Source organism: Epinephelus fuscoguttatus, linkage group LG12 (assembly GCF_011397635.1).
Source record: "Epinephelus fuscoguttatus linkage group LG12, E.fuscoguttatus.final_Chr_v1".
NCBI classification, from domain to species: Eukaryota; Metazoa; Chordata; class Actinopteri; order Perciformes; family Serranidae; genus Epinephelus; species Epinephelus fuscoguttatus.
This window is the reverse complement of record NC_064763.1, coordinates 40,093,234-40,107,240: the sequence shown is the minus strand read 5'-3', so window position 1 is coordinate 40,107,240 and position 14,007 is coordinate 40,093,234. Positions and strand designations below refer to the sequence as shown.

The window sequence follows — 14,007 nt, the reverse complement described above, 5'->3', positions numbered from 1 at the left end:
CCTCAGTCTTATTTATGGTGTTGTTAAATTGGCTTACCAGACATCATCTGGTTTCTGACTCAGCCCGTAAAACTCCGCACAAAGAATCTTAAGAGTAAACTTTATAAGAAGTTGTGTTGATGAGCTGCTCTGTCATCATAGGCCTACTTTCTTCTTAAAACTGCCCTTTTTATTCTCCCATGGACACACCACACTGACACTTAAACAAAAGCAAAAATCCCACACAGTAAAAATGATCCTTTGCAAGTCCTGCACTGAAAATGTTAAGTAAAAGTATAGGTTAAATAAAATCAGTAAAATGTACTTAAAGTACTAAAAGTACACAATGCAGAAACATGTCCCCTGTGTCTGTTATACTGTTACTACCTGTATCATTACATGATTATTACCCATGTATTAATGCACAAGCAGGAGTTTACTGTTGTAGCTGGTTGAGATGGAATTCTTTCAACTATTTTGTATAAAACTTCAACTAATGATTATTTTCATTATGTATTAATCTGCATTATTTCTCCATTAATTGATTAATGGGTTTGTGAACATTCTTAAAATAGTGAGAAATGTTTTCACCATTAGCTTCACCGTTAACAGTCCAAGCCTCAAGTAAAAGTCTTGCATTGAAAATGTTGCTCAACTAATTGTACAATAGTATTAGAATATCAGCAAAATGTACTTCAAGTATCAAAAGTAACTGGTGGTTTATGTGTAAGATGCATTTTATATGTGGCAGAGGTGGAGCAAATTATTACTACTTTTTTTACTGGTGGTTCAGTCTACATAACTCTGCACCATGTTTTATGTTTGAGGTTAAAATGAAGTTGATTTTTTTAAATTTGAAATCTTAATATAATAAATAATTGTGTGAAATAAATGTAGTGGAGTAACAGTATAATATTTCCATTTGAAATGTAATGTACTGGGGTAGACATATGTCATAATGATACACTCAAGTAAATTAAAAGTACTTAAGAACACTTGAGTCGATGCTTCTGCAACGGGAAATATTGCAACTTGATAGATTTATTAATGAAAATAAGTTTTAAAAAATCAGAAATTGCCACTGCAGAAAAATAAATAAATAAATTGAATTGAATTGAATAAATCAACTTGGAATTGGAATACACCCTTTACTGCAGGCAACCCTCAGATCAATTAAAGACAAAATAGGCGTCTTTAATTGTGATCACAATTTGTGACACCTACTGATAGGTGTCTTTTTACTTTTCACACACCTTTTTAATAACCATCAATGGATTTTTTTTCTTCAGTGTATAGATATATAGACACAAAGGTACCCAAGGAACTCATCACAGTGAAAACACATTTTTTCAACATGGTCCATAATTTAAAAAGTCCTTAAGTCCATAATGTATTACAAAAGCAGGATTTATAATATATCAGTTGTGTATTTAGTTAATGTATGTTTTTTGTCTTTAGCATTTAGGTAATCAATGTGTTTTTGAATTGCTATAACAAAGCAAACTACATAATGCCTCTTGTAACAAAAATAAGACCAGATGCTTTCTTTGCCCTTAAATTAATGTGTGACCTTTGAAACAAATGGTGTGATTTCTTAGATTTTGGGGCACACGGTTGTCAGGATTCATTCCCCCAAGTTTAATTGTAATCAGAGTCGAGGTACCTGAGATACAGCCTGTAAAATGAACCTGAAGTCAGTTTGGATTGCTCAGCATTGAGCATCCATTCAGCAGTTCAACAAGATAACCACCAGAGGGCGCTGCAGGCTTGAAAGTTTGTTAATACAGAGGCCTGCGAAGGATAAAACATACTCATGTGAAATTAAATACGTAGCTACATATATTAAACAGGTGAATCAAACAAAAGTTAAAGGAGTGAAATGATCTAAAATGGCCACAACCACAAGGAAATGGAAAGTCAATGCAAATGAAATAATCAATTAAACAACGATAGATGAAAAATATATTGATAAAACAATAATAACAAAACTGTGATAGCTTAAATATGTCACTGTTCGGACTATAGGAGAAATAAAGATGTTTTTTATTTCCTTTACCACCAATTTTTAAAGAAGAAATTAATTGAAAATCACCAGTTACACCATTTGTCATGGCCAGAAACTGTAATACGGAGATTATCGTTGGATTTTTAAAATTGTGATGGTCCTTGAACACATTATGTGGGACAAACACTTCTGTCCAAAACAAACAAACAAACAAACAAACAAAAAAAAACCCATAACCAAATCTGATCTTAAGATAGTGATATTTCATCTGAATCACTTTATTCTACCTGTCTCATTTAAAATTTTGCCAACTAATTTACAACTAATCTATCCTCCTGAGACCCTGCGTCCTCACACGAGGACATTACATTTTGGGTTTTCTGCACCTTAAACTTCATTCTGCTTATCTCAGACCTGTAGTCCTTGTTTATGGACACTTTTATTCTCAGTCCACAGCTGATCCCGACACAAAGGTGGACAAGGTACAAAACCTCATCTAATTTTATGTCTGTAGTTTGACATGGCACACAGATTTGATCAATTTTAGTAATAGTAACGAGGTAAAATGCTGTTAATTAGGAAGTACTGGTTTGAGGACACTGGGAGTTTCAAACAGGCTGATTTTATGTGACAGACTGTTCCTCCAGACACAAAGGACATTTGTAGACTGGAGTACGAAGCAGGGAAAATTTAATACAGTTACAAAATGACATATCACAAGACTTTTAAATATGTTCCACCCAATAAACAATAATTTGTTACATGCTTGCAACTATTAAAGATAAACACATTGTCCCCAAATGAGAATTTATTTATTTTTTTTTTTAACCAAAAACTACTTCCTGTTCAAAGACAATGCTTTGTTTTTTAGCAGAGTCTCTGGTTAATGTGGTGGAGTTATGTCATGCATTTTCCCCAAGTCACTCAGGGAGACTTCAGGAAAAATATCTGTAGCTAAGGTAAGGATAAAAAAACTAACACCCCAGCCACCCCCCTCCTCTGACAAGTAAAGGACAGTCCCTTACTTTGCAATGCATTTAACATTAGATAGGTCTGTTAAACAAAACCAATAATGCAGTTCATCAACTTAACAGAGAAGTTAATCGCTTCTTCTTTAATCTAATCAAACAGCCCGTTCAGGTGACGTTGTGTGTTTAAAATCTTATATTTTGTATTTGAAAAGTGTGACCGGAAGTGATATTTTCCTGGCTGAATTGGTCAGCCGAGCTTTTATTTTGAAATGACAACCGGAAGTCATGGTAACTGTTTGTACGTTGACAGCGTTCGACCGGCCGAAGTCATCGGGACTGGGGGAAAGACTTTACCGCCGCCGCCGCCGCTTCCCTCCCGTCCGGTTTTTAACGGTTAATACAAGAGATTAACATATAAGTTTTCCACGGATATACCGGCTTTTAACGGCCGTGGATTCAGTCGTTACTTTTTTCTCTCAGCGGTGTTCACAGTGTTCGTCACCCCGCGGCTGGCGGCTAGCATCGGTTACTGCTGCTAAACATGGTGGCCTGTCGGCACCAAGAAGCAACGAGTCCAGTTTGGGGATTTTAGAGGATAAAACCTGTCACTTGGACGGTTCCCTCTGTAACACACAGCTGCTGTGGACACATCACTGCCCTCATTTTCCATCTTTATCCGGAGCTTTATGGACTTGGACGTGAGGCTGCCTTTCTGTTTACGTTGTAACACTTGCAGCAGCACCGTCCGTGTTCTGTGGACCGTGGATAATCGTAGTTAGTTTACTTCAGAAGTTGCTAACCAGGCCTGTGTAAAGTTTCTGTTGAAGTTGCAGAAACATGCGCTCACAGCTGGAAAAACACGTCATATAGCAACGCGGTTTTGTTTCATGACCGTTGTGTTTATATTACGGATGACTTGACACTCGCACAGAAATGAGTTGGTGCTCAAGTGCAGCCTGCAGGAACTGTTTGACCCTCTGAGTTTCTTTAACAGTCCCCTCTCTGGGGGTTTGATTCCTTGTTAATCTGTGGATTATTATGGATTATTATTATGGCCTAATCCAAACCGCACCAGACCGGGAATTTTGGGAATAACCGCTGATACTGTCGATGATGATAGTGGTGATGATGATGACAGAGAGAAGCGATGGTTTCCCTTCGTTATGATTTTGAGTAGAGAGGAGATAATTACATGGAGACTCGCCTGACATGCCAAGGAAGGAGTTGCCACTACCTGAGGGTTGGGAGGAAGCCAGAGACTTTGATGGCAAAGTCTATTACATTGACCACATTAACCAGTGCACCAGCTGGATCGACCCCAGAGACAGGTAGGAGTGTGTGTGTGTGTGTGTGTGTGTGATACAGACTATTACTAATGAATTAGATGGATGACCTTTGACCTTCTGCAGATGATCAACATGAGATAGTCATCAGTTAATATAAAATAAATGTGACATACATATCACTATAAGACTACATGAGACTGATAGGCATTAACTAAGTGTGTTGCCTCTGCAAATAAAATAAATGTTCATGTCAGATTACAGTGCATCCTGAAGCCTAATGCATATTATAAATCAGCAAATTAGTGATAAAAGATGCATACATGTTGGTTCCCTGTTAATCATCATAGCACATATATTGATTGCTTTTATTAATACTAGTCATAATGTCAGCAAAGAGCAAATGTGTGTGCTGTTTAGGCCTGAAACTCCATCCACCCCATATCCTCATTAAAAGGGTTTGTGAAATAGTTTTAAGATAGCTTGCATTTGTGCACAATAAACGTAAATTACTGTAACCTGCCAAAAAGAGATTGTTTTTCCTGCTCAGGGAACTGTTACACATGTGCGCAGTCCTTCATTGCAATTAGCAGCAGGCCCATAAATTCCAATTAGCAGAGAGTACAGGAGAGCTAGGAGGAAATAAATGCTGCTTTATGTCCAGGAGACTCAAAGGAAGCAGGACAGAATTTCTGTGAGGCATTTATTGCACCTTTCTCTGCGTAATACCTCAAAATACAAATAAATCACAGGTTTATCCCTGCACCACACTCAGCACAATCCATCCTGAGACCGCTGGGGGATGAAGATATGAATCAGACTGCCAGAGATGCATATTTAGCTTGTTCATCTCTGAAACTGGTATGACTGTCACTGAACCCGATGACCTGTCACATCCCTGTGTCAAGCTGTCTCTGATACACATTAAGCTGTAGACAGTGTCACCAAAATATTTGCACACAGTCTAAGATATTGTAATGTAGCCTATATATTTTTAAATTCCATATCTCTTATTTATCTGATTTATTTCATTAAACTGTCTTTGTGCTGCTGTAACACCCCCTCGGGATCAGTGAAGTCTTATCTTCAGTGAAGGTCTTTATCTACATCACATGCTTATCTCCAGGTTATGCCTATTGTACGCGTAATAGTTATTCTAAGGAGGATTATTGTGATTTTTCATAGTCTTTCAAGCAAACGTTATCTCTCCACACCTGTATACAGATAGGTGTGCATGTGTTAGGCAAGTGATGGTGGAGAAAAGAGCACACATAAGCTCCCGCATGCTGCCGAGCAGAGCTACGACGATAAGTCGATTGACAGAATATGAGTCAACAACCTTTTTTAATACTCAGTTAATCCTTTAGGTCTGTTTTCAAGCAAAAATGCCAAACATTTGATGGTTCCAACTTCTCAAATGAGAGCATTTGTTGCTTAACATAGTATATTAAGTCCCATGAGGCACTGCACTGTTGGTAGAACAAGACAAGAATTCGAAGACGCAAGTAATTACTTAATATTTTAGCCTTAATTTCAAGACTTGTGGCAGGAAAGTTTTGGTACAGTGACCATCATCTAGCAAAATGTGTCGTAAATTAATTCTAAGTGTTGACAGTGCATAGGAGCTTATTTTTGAATGGATTATTAATGTAAAATCAAAACTACAACATGAATACTGAGGTTTCTCGTGGTGACAAGCAGCAGGTACTTTCAGCTGGTTAATCACTCAAACCTCTTCCAGCAGTTACATGTAGGATCGACACAGATGTGCAGGTGGGTTGTTTACGTGGATCACTGGACAGCCGACACTGTGATGGACACTTCATACTCATAATTAGGCCTGCAGCTAATGTTTTTCAGTACCAGATTGTTTTTTCATTAAGGCCTAATTGTTCCAAAAATGGCCCAGAAAATTTCCCACAGCCGAAGGTGATGTATTCAGATGTCTTAGCTGCCAAAAACCCAAAGATATTCAAGTTAAGATCATGTATCCTCACATTTAAGAAGCGAGAACCAGCATCATATTTGCTCACAAGAAATTGAGACACAGCTGGGGAAATGAGAATAAGAAATCCAGACGGGACATTTGCAGAAGAAACAGTGTTGCTGTAGGTATCATTTGGATGAGTGTGGCAGCGGTAGCCAAGACTGGAAGCAGCTTTAAGCGAGAGTAAGGAACAGCAGAATGACAATGAGGGGAAATCTTAATAAGAACTCAGGCAGTAAAGTCTCCTGCACAAATGATGTCTGCTTTCACAACTGCAGTGTTCTCTTATTTGAATTAGAAATGCAACCTTGAACCAGGTTGACGTCCTTAAGTGAATGCATCTGGAAGATACTGGAGATGATAAACAAGGCTTTCATTCTCACAGTGGGTTCCGTTCATAAAGTGATGTCTCATTAGCCTTGAAAGGGGAGACGGGGAATAAACAGAGGGCAGGACTTCCTCACTCCTGTTCGAATCGTTAGAGAAAGAACATGTTAGAATTCACAGGGAAAACTCCCATAGGTTTGTACCCTTAAGAAATACCCTATGTAATACATTCAGTTGAGAACGCAAGGATTATTTTCAGTATGGTTATATTGCATATTTTGCATGATTGGATTTATTATTCACACCTTGATGGATGTGTGTTTCTCTGCCAACTTAATGTTGTATGTCCTGTATTAGTTTTCATAGCAACACATCTTCATAGAGACATAAATTGGCACATGAGAGCTCCATGCCAATAACCCGTCCCTACCAGTTAACTACAAATCATGTTTACACCACCATACAGTAGCAGGCCATCAGTGTCTGGTTTCCTGCATTCCAGCCAGCCGTTGGGTTTACATTCATTTTACTGCAGCGTGAAAAAGGAGTGAACCTACAGATACTCAAAACTTGAAATGAGTCATCCGTCATGGTGAACATCTCATTGCTGTCATTGTTTCGGCAAGTTTACATTACCATCATACATGAATGCAGCTGCGAGTCCTGCTTGCGTGTTCAAGGACGCTTCACAGGGGAACATTTCTGAGCTATGTAGTCAACACCAAGGGAACATGATGTTCACTGAGGTGGATTACTTACAGCATCTCAAACAAGTTTCAAGGCTTTGCAAGTTGTTTTTCTTGCTATAGCGAAACAGATGTCAGCTAAGGTTCCCCGGTAAGTCGAAACTCATAGTAAACAGAATGTAAGCCAATGGCAGCCAGGAAGGTCGAACGCCACAGTAACAAGAAATGGAAGCCGGTAACTCCCTGACAGATGAAAAGCTACAGTGAAATGAATGAAAGCCAATGGCTGCCCAGAAGGTCGAACACTATAGTAAAATACAAATAGATGCCAGTAGCTGTCCAATATATTGAAAGCTATAGTAAAATGGATGAAAGCCAATGGCTGCCCAGAAGGTCGAACGCCACAGTAACAAGAAATGGAAGCCAATAGCTCCCTGACAGATTGAAAGCTGTAGTAAAATGGATGAAAGTTAATGGCTGCCTGGAACAACGCAGTAAAATGGATGGAAGACATTGGCTGTGAAGTCTGGGTGCGGAACATGATGGCTTCTCATTCGGAATGAAATAAATCTGAATGAAATCACTCGGAATTAATTTTCCAGGTAGTTTACATGGGAAATACTCATACCGAGTGAGGGTTTACTTGGGAGATCAGTTTAATCGCCTTTTAATTGCCTTTAGTCGGGTCCGTGCAAGGTTTGGGGCAGGGAAGGTTTCTGATTGGATAGGGGGCGGGGTGGATGTTATGTGTTTACGCTTACCGGAAGAAAACACTAGTCCTCGTTCTGGATAACAAGATGCTTGACAATGCCGTTCTTAGTGCCTTTTTCGGGCTTTTTTGCTTATATTCTTGAAGCAGCAGTACGACAACAACCTTGTTCTGCTAAAGAGGAATGAGTGTATACAAGTGCGAGGAATTCTTTCATTCGGAATTAGAAACGGAATATTCCAGCCCCTTACATCGGATTGAATTTTCAATTGCATTGGCCATTTTCATTCTGAATTAGGTGTTTACAAGATCACTTTTAATAGGAATGAACTTTCATTCTGAATGAAAAGGGAATTAAACTGTCCATGTAAACGCACTCACTGTGCCTAAAAATGCAAAACCATCATTTACAGCTTTATTTTTGTACAATTTGAATTTTTTGGACGTTTTCTACATAGTCTTCTAATCAGACAGTTTGGAGGTGAAGATAACAGTTTCAACACAAGGTCTGATTAGTAGCTTGTCTGGCGCTTTCAATCACATCACAATATTTTGATCTACAAGGTTTTTTAAGGGTATTTTTTAATTTTGCTGTCTGGGCTCTTCAGCTTAATCACAACCTGCTTGAGGAGCTTAGGCAAAATCCCTGTCATCCTTTTAATACTTTATAAAAAAGTCCTGGAATAATTGGTTGGGCACAGCATTGTGTAAAAAACAGTGTATCAGTTAGTAAGAAGGTGATTGTAATAGTTTTTACATTGAGTGCACAATTTAGAAAACACCTAATAGACATTTATTTCATGCTCAAGTCATCAAAATTTATGTTTTTCATTGGCAGAAAATGGATATATGATGGTGGACTTGAGGTAAAGAATTCTCTAACATGTTTAAGATATTTAAAAATACAGCATAATTCATTTGGTTTGTCAAAGTGCTCAAATGCATGTTGGTCCATTTTCCCAATTCAGGTACCAAATTACCAGAGTTATTTTCTTCTTCTCTGTATTTCTCCCAGGGTGCCTCCTGCTTCATTTACATTCCTGTAATTACAAATCAGGTCTTGAGGTGTGAGTTACCTTTTTCCCCCTCTCTCTCTCATATAGAAATCCATCAGTGTAATAGGCTTAGAGTACTAAGCATGCAGCACTACATGACAGAGTCCTGCTTGTACGAAAACGCAGCGTAGAGGGGAGGGCAGATTTTTTTAAGGGGGACTCGTTTTTCATCTTTACCAGTTACTTAAGACCCCTCGGACTTTGACACCAAATCCCTTTAATGGCTTATGTCTGGAATTCAGGAGGCTTACGGGTTGTTTTTTTCTTTTCTGTGTGGCTGTTTGGTGTGAGAGAACACATAAAGTCTTTACTTATTGCATTAGGTTGACTTTGTCCCTGTATTTCACACGTTTTATGTATGTAGTTGATGCTGTTATCCAGGGGGGCAATGAATCAACTGTACAACATGTTTCAGTTCCTCAGTCATCAGCACTACAAGCAAACAGTCAGTAGATGGGAATGCAAGAGTCATAGCTGTTATCCTCAAACAACATATGTATCAGGCCATAGTTGTGTTGTCATGTAAGTCTTCACAGAGCAGTCGACTGTAGTTTTACAAATGTGACAAAATTTACAATTTTCGTATCCTATAAAAGTGAGCTGACATATTCACTGCCTTTACTATAAATTTGCAGGGTTAAAACAACAAATTTGCCATTTTACTGGTTTAATTTTTTTTTGTTGTTGCATGCTTAAATGTATAAGAATAGCACAGATGTGATACCAAAGTTTGATTTTTACTATGTTTATTATTTGTCACACCCTGCTACTGTGTGCATGACTGTCTTAAATCAGTCTTGGCACTGTGTGCGCTGGGATTTCGAAGATATTAGTCTACAGTTTAATCTGTCAATAATGATTTTGATTAATCTGTAGCTGAAACCACCAAACATTTGGAAACCTGTTTCAGTGTTCATATGAGGCACCTGACTTTTGTTATAAGACCTGAAAAATTGTAAACGTATCCTTTAAAGGATATTTGAGTATCAGCTTGATGAGTTTTCTCATGTATTGGCATCACTGGTCAGATGACTAAAATCTTTGGTTGCATCAGGCTTTTGCAAATAATGCTGAGTAATGTTCAGGATCCATATAACACACTCAAAGGGCCTTTCCCATGGAATACCATCAAAGATAATCTCAATCATAAAAACATTCTATGAACATTTTGAGTGTAGTGTCATCATGGGAAATGACCTCTCTGAGTGGTTTTCCATGCAGTCCGGAGTGAGAAAAGGGTGTATCATCTCCCCTATCCTCTTCCTGGTCGCTATAGACTGGATCACAACCAACACCACAGCAGACAGACCCAGAGGCATCCAGTGGACTCTGTTCTCCCAGCTGGAATATCTTGACTTCGCTGACGATCTTGTTCTTCTATCAACCAACCAGTACAACATGAAGGCTAAAACTGGCTGAACAACTTTGCCAGACAAGTTGGGCTCAGTATCAACACCTCCAAAAACACAAGTGATGTGTGTCAGCTCCATCCCCACAGCACCAATCCTTGTTAATGAGGAACCACTTTCGTTGCGGAAGATTTCACCTATCTGGGCAGCCTCATCAGTAAGGACAGCAGGGCATCAAAAGACATCTAAGCAAGGCTGGGAAAGGCTCAGGGTGCCTTCTCCCAACTCCGTCCCATCTGGAGATCAAAACAATACAGCCTTAAAACGAATATGCTCCTATATAACAGCAATGTAAAGTCTGTTCTGTTGTACGGTTCAGAGAACTGGCGAGTTGTCAAAACAGACATGAGGAGAATGGAAGTGTTCCATAATAAATGCCTCCGACGAATTGCCAGATCTTTTGGCCTAATGAGATCTCCAACAATGAACTGTACAAGAAAACGGGAAGCCGAACATCACCAAGGAGATTGGAACAGATGAACCTGTCATGGGGAGAGACTCGCAACATGCTGTCAGGGACTGAATGCAATGGAGAGTGCTCATTGAAGCCTTATGTCCCACAGGGGACGAAGAGGAGTAAGTAAGTAAGGGCCTTACCCAAACCAGACCCTACCCACTCCCACTCGGTCGCAGAGTGTAACTCCATTTGTTGACGCTCCCCTTCATGAAGGTGTGGGTGTAAATACAGCGGCAAGCTTTGGGGCAAACTTCCCTCTTGGCGGTGTAAAAGGCTGTTGTAACTTTTTGTAATCATGGAGAAAAATAATATGCCGCCATTGGTTACCTGAATTTTTGTATATTATCCTTTTGTCATTAAAAGAAATAAATAACTTGCTATATAAAGGGCGACTGTTGCTCAGAGGTAGAGCTGGTTGTCCACTGATAGGAAGATCGGCACTTTGATCCCTGGCTCTTACAGTCCGCATGTTGAAGTATCCATGGGCAAGATACTGAACCCCAAATTGCTCTCGATGGCTGTTACATCAGTGTGTGAGGGGGCACCATGTATGGTAGCTTTGGCCACCAGTGTGTGACTGTGTGTGAATGAGTGAATGTTACTCGTAGTGTAAAAGCACTTTGAGTGGTCGGAAGACAAAAGTGCTATACAAGTGCAGTCCATTTAAAAAGTTTTTTTTTTGTAAGGGTAGTAGCCAAGAACTTGATTTGTATGGAGCGTCTTCTATTACGAACACAGTATGGCATTGCACTTGGTTAGTGAGGCAGCGTTGTTGCAGGTTAGCAGTTGGAGGGTTTTAAACCCACTTCCACTCCCCTGTAGTTGGTTGGGACAGCACTTAACGTGGCTGACCCTCTGTGTGAACGTAGAAACATGGGGGAAGTGGGTAGGGAGAGGGTGTAGGGGGTGTCTGATAGACTCGATAGACTCTGTCTGATGTGGTGGACCCCTGATTCTGTTCACGTGATGTTTAGTCATGCTTTAGTCAAGCCACTGATACAATGTTCGGATGTCACTCACCTGTCCTGTCTGCCAGTGGTACACCCACTTCAGGGTCTTGTGTTTTTGGATGGCAGCTACTTTGTGTTTAGTTTTTACTTCGGGCCTTGTCTGTCCCCAGTCATTGTGCCAAAAACCATCAGTAGTGACTCACAGAGCACTGTCGTGGAATTGAAGTGTGAATATGTGTCAGGACAACAACAAGGGAAATGAATAATAGATTGAAGTAGTTGTCATGTTTGTTTTGGTTCTAACATTTTGTTGTACACAATAATTTATTGGTGGTCGGCCTCAATTCATTTTGACTCCGAGTGAGAAAAGACACTCGTCACTGTAGTTGCAGGTGGAATGAAGACTTTCTCCTTTAAGTGAAATTCCTCTGGTTGCTTTACACTTCAACACTTGGAGGCAGCGAGAAAGAGTAGAAACCTTCCCAAACAAAGTCCTTTAAAACACACACTCACTCACACATTCCTGAAACACACGACGTGAAGGACCGAGCAGCGCGCAGACTCGCCAGCCAAAGGCCTGATTCATCTGAAATCCCTTTCACTGCTTGCCAAGGTGCACGGGGTCAAAGTGCAGCCCTGCAAACTGTTAACTAGGATCTGAGCAGAGGCTGGCTCGCACACCGCTGCAGAGTAGTTCTCTTTAATACATAACCAACCGTCTTATAACTTATTCATCTGTGGCAGCTCACAACAGCAGCATTACTACAGAGCTGAATTGTTTTCCCAAGCTGACACAGTATATATGCACCGCTCAAATGTGTAGCCAGACAGCAGACATCGGTGGTGCTTCTCACCACTATAACAGCACATTTTCAAAGTGTTTATGTTTTTGTGTGCAAAATAATATCTACTCTGCAGATGCACAGACTTCAACATAAGTCAGTTAATTTAAATCTTTTTACTGGCTTTGCCCCCGTTATTTTAAACACCCATTTCCCCATTTTTTTGTTTTGAAATTAAATGTACCACTGATTAGTATCATAATCAGTCCTTCTAGAATTTTATAGCCTGTACATTCACAACAGTTCATCAGAAAAATAAACAGTTGTTCAGAAATGTAAGTAATCATTGGTTGTGGCACCAGTTTGCACCCAGGGCAGCACATCCAGCTGTGAGCTGCCACACATTAACACATCTGTATCTGGGACCTGTCACTCAGTCACAGATACAAACATTTTTCTTCTGTGCTGTGATATTACAAAAGCCACACTTCACTGCTTGTTCAGGGAAGAGGAAGCAAAGATGGTGAAGATTGCTGAAATATTTCCCACTATCAAACGTAGTTGTACTTACTAGAAAAACGTGGGTTAGACAACATGTTTGACCGGTTAAATACCAAAGAAACACCAAAGAAAAATACACCTCACTACACAATAGACCTGGAAATGTAAGGACGTCACCAGTGGATTTTTCCCTTTGCGGTTCAGTAGTGTTCACTTTTATGCTTGTTTTACCTCACTTTTGGCATTATCAGTATCTGCTGTTTGTTTTGATTATAATGTCAGTAAAATCTTTTCTACCTGTTCAGCAACAGAAACATTTACATTTTACATAATGTGATTACCCACAGAGATGTTGCGTAAGTGCAGTAAGTGAAATAAGATTTGATTCCTACATCACATGGGTTGCAAGGAGGCTCAGAGCCTACATGATCCTTGATGAGAGGTGAGAGAAGTTCTCTGAGAAAACCAGAAGCTGAGGACACAGAAATATGAAAGAAATTCAAGGGACCAGTGAGCTTGGAATTTATTGCAGCAGCCATGTGAAAACTTTCCCATTATAGTCCAGGGTTTAGAAATGAAGAAAGACAGCAAGACATTGACATCTTTGTGTGTGTGTGTCTTTAAACTCATCCTGCCTGGTGCCCTTCAGAGGAAGAATCACAGATATCTGATGTTTTTTATTTGAATATCTAATGTACCTGCAGCCCTACAGGACTGCCAGATTGTAGCGCTGATAACATTTGGAATATTCTATTACATCCATGTTATTTTAACATCATTCTTCATCATTTTTTTTTCTTTTTCCATTTTTCAAATTATTCTCAACAAACCTTTCCTAAAGTACAATAACAAAGAAAACAAGGCAGTCGCATTTAAAAGGCGGGCACAGGCTCTTAAAACTTATTC

At 39.5% G+C, this 14,007-nt stretch overlaps 1 protein-coding gene across 1 annotated transcript in view; it reads left to right on the top strand.

The window, feature by feature from the left end:
* Positions 1-3,262: 3,262 nt before the first annotated feature.
* Positions 3,263-14,007, top strand: part of wwc1 (WW and C2 domain containing 1) — a 70,110-nt gene continuing 59,365 nt past the window's right edge. Inside the window, exon 1 of the mRNA XM_049591361.1 lies at positions 3,263-4,283. Coding sequence (XP_049447318.1) covers positions 4,165-4,283 — 119 coding nt within the window. The 5' untranslated portion in view covers positions 3,263-4,164. The remainder of the gene's footprint in view (positions 4,284-14,007) is intronic.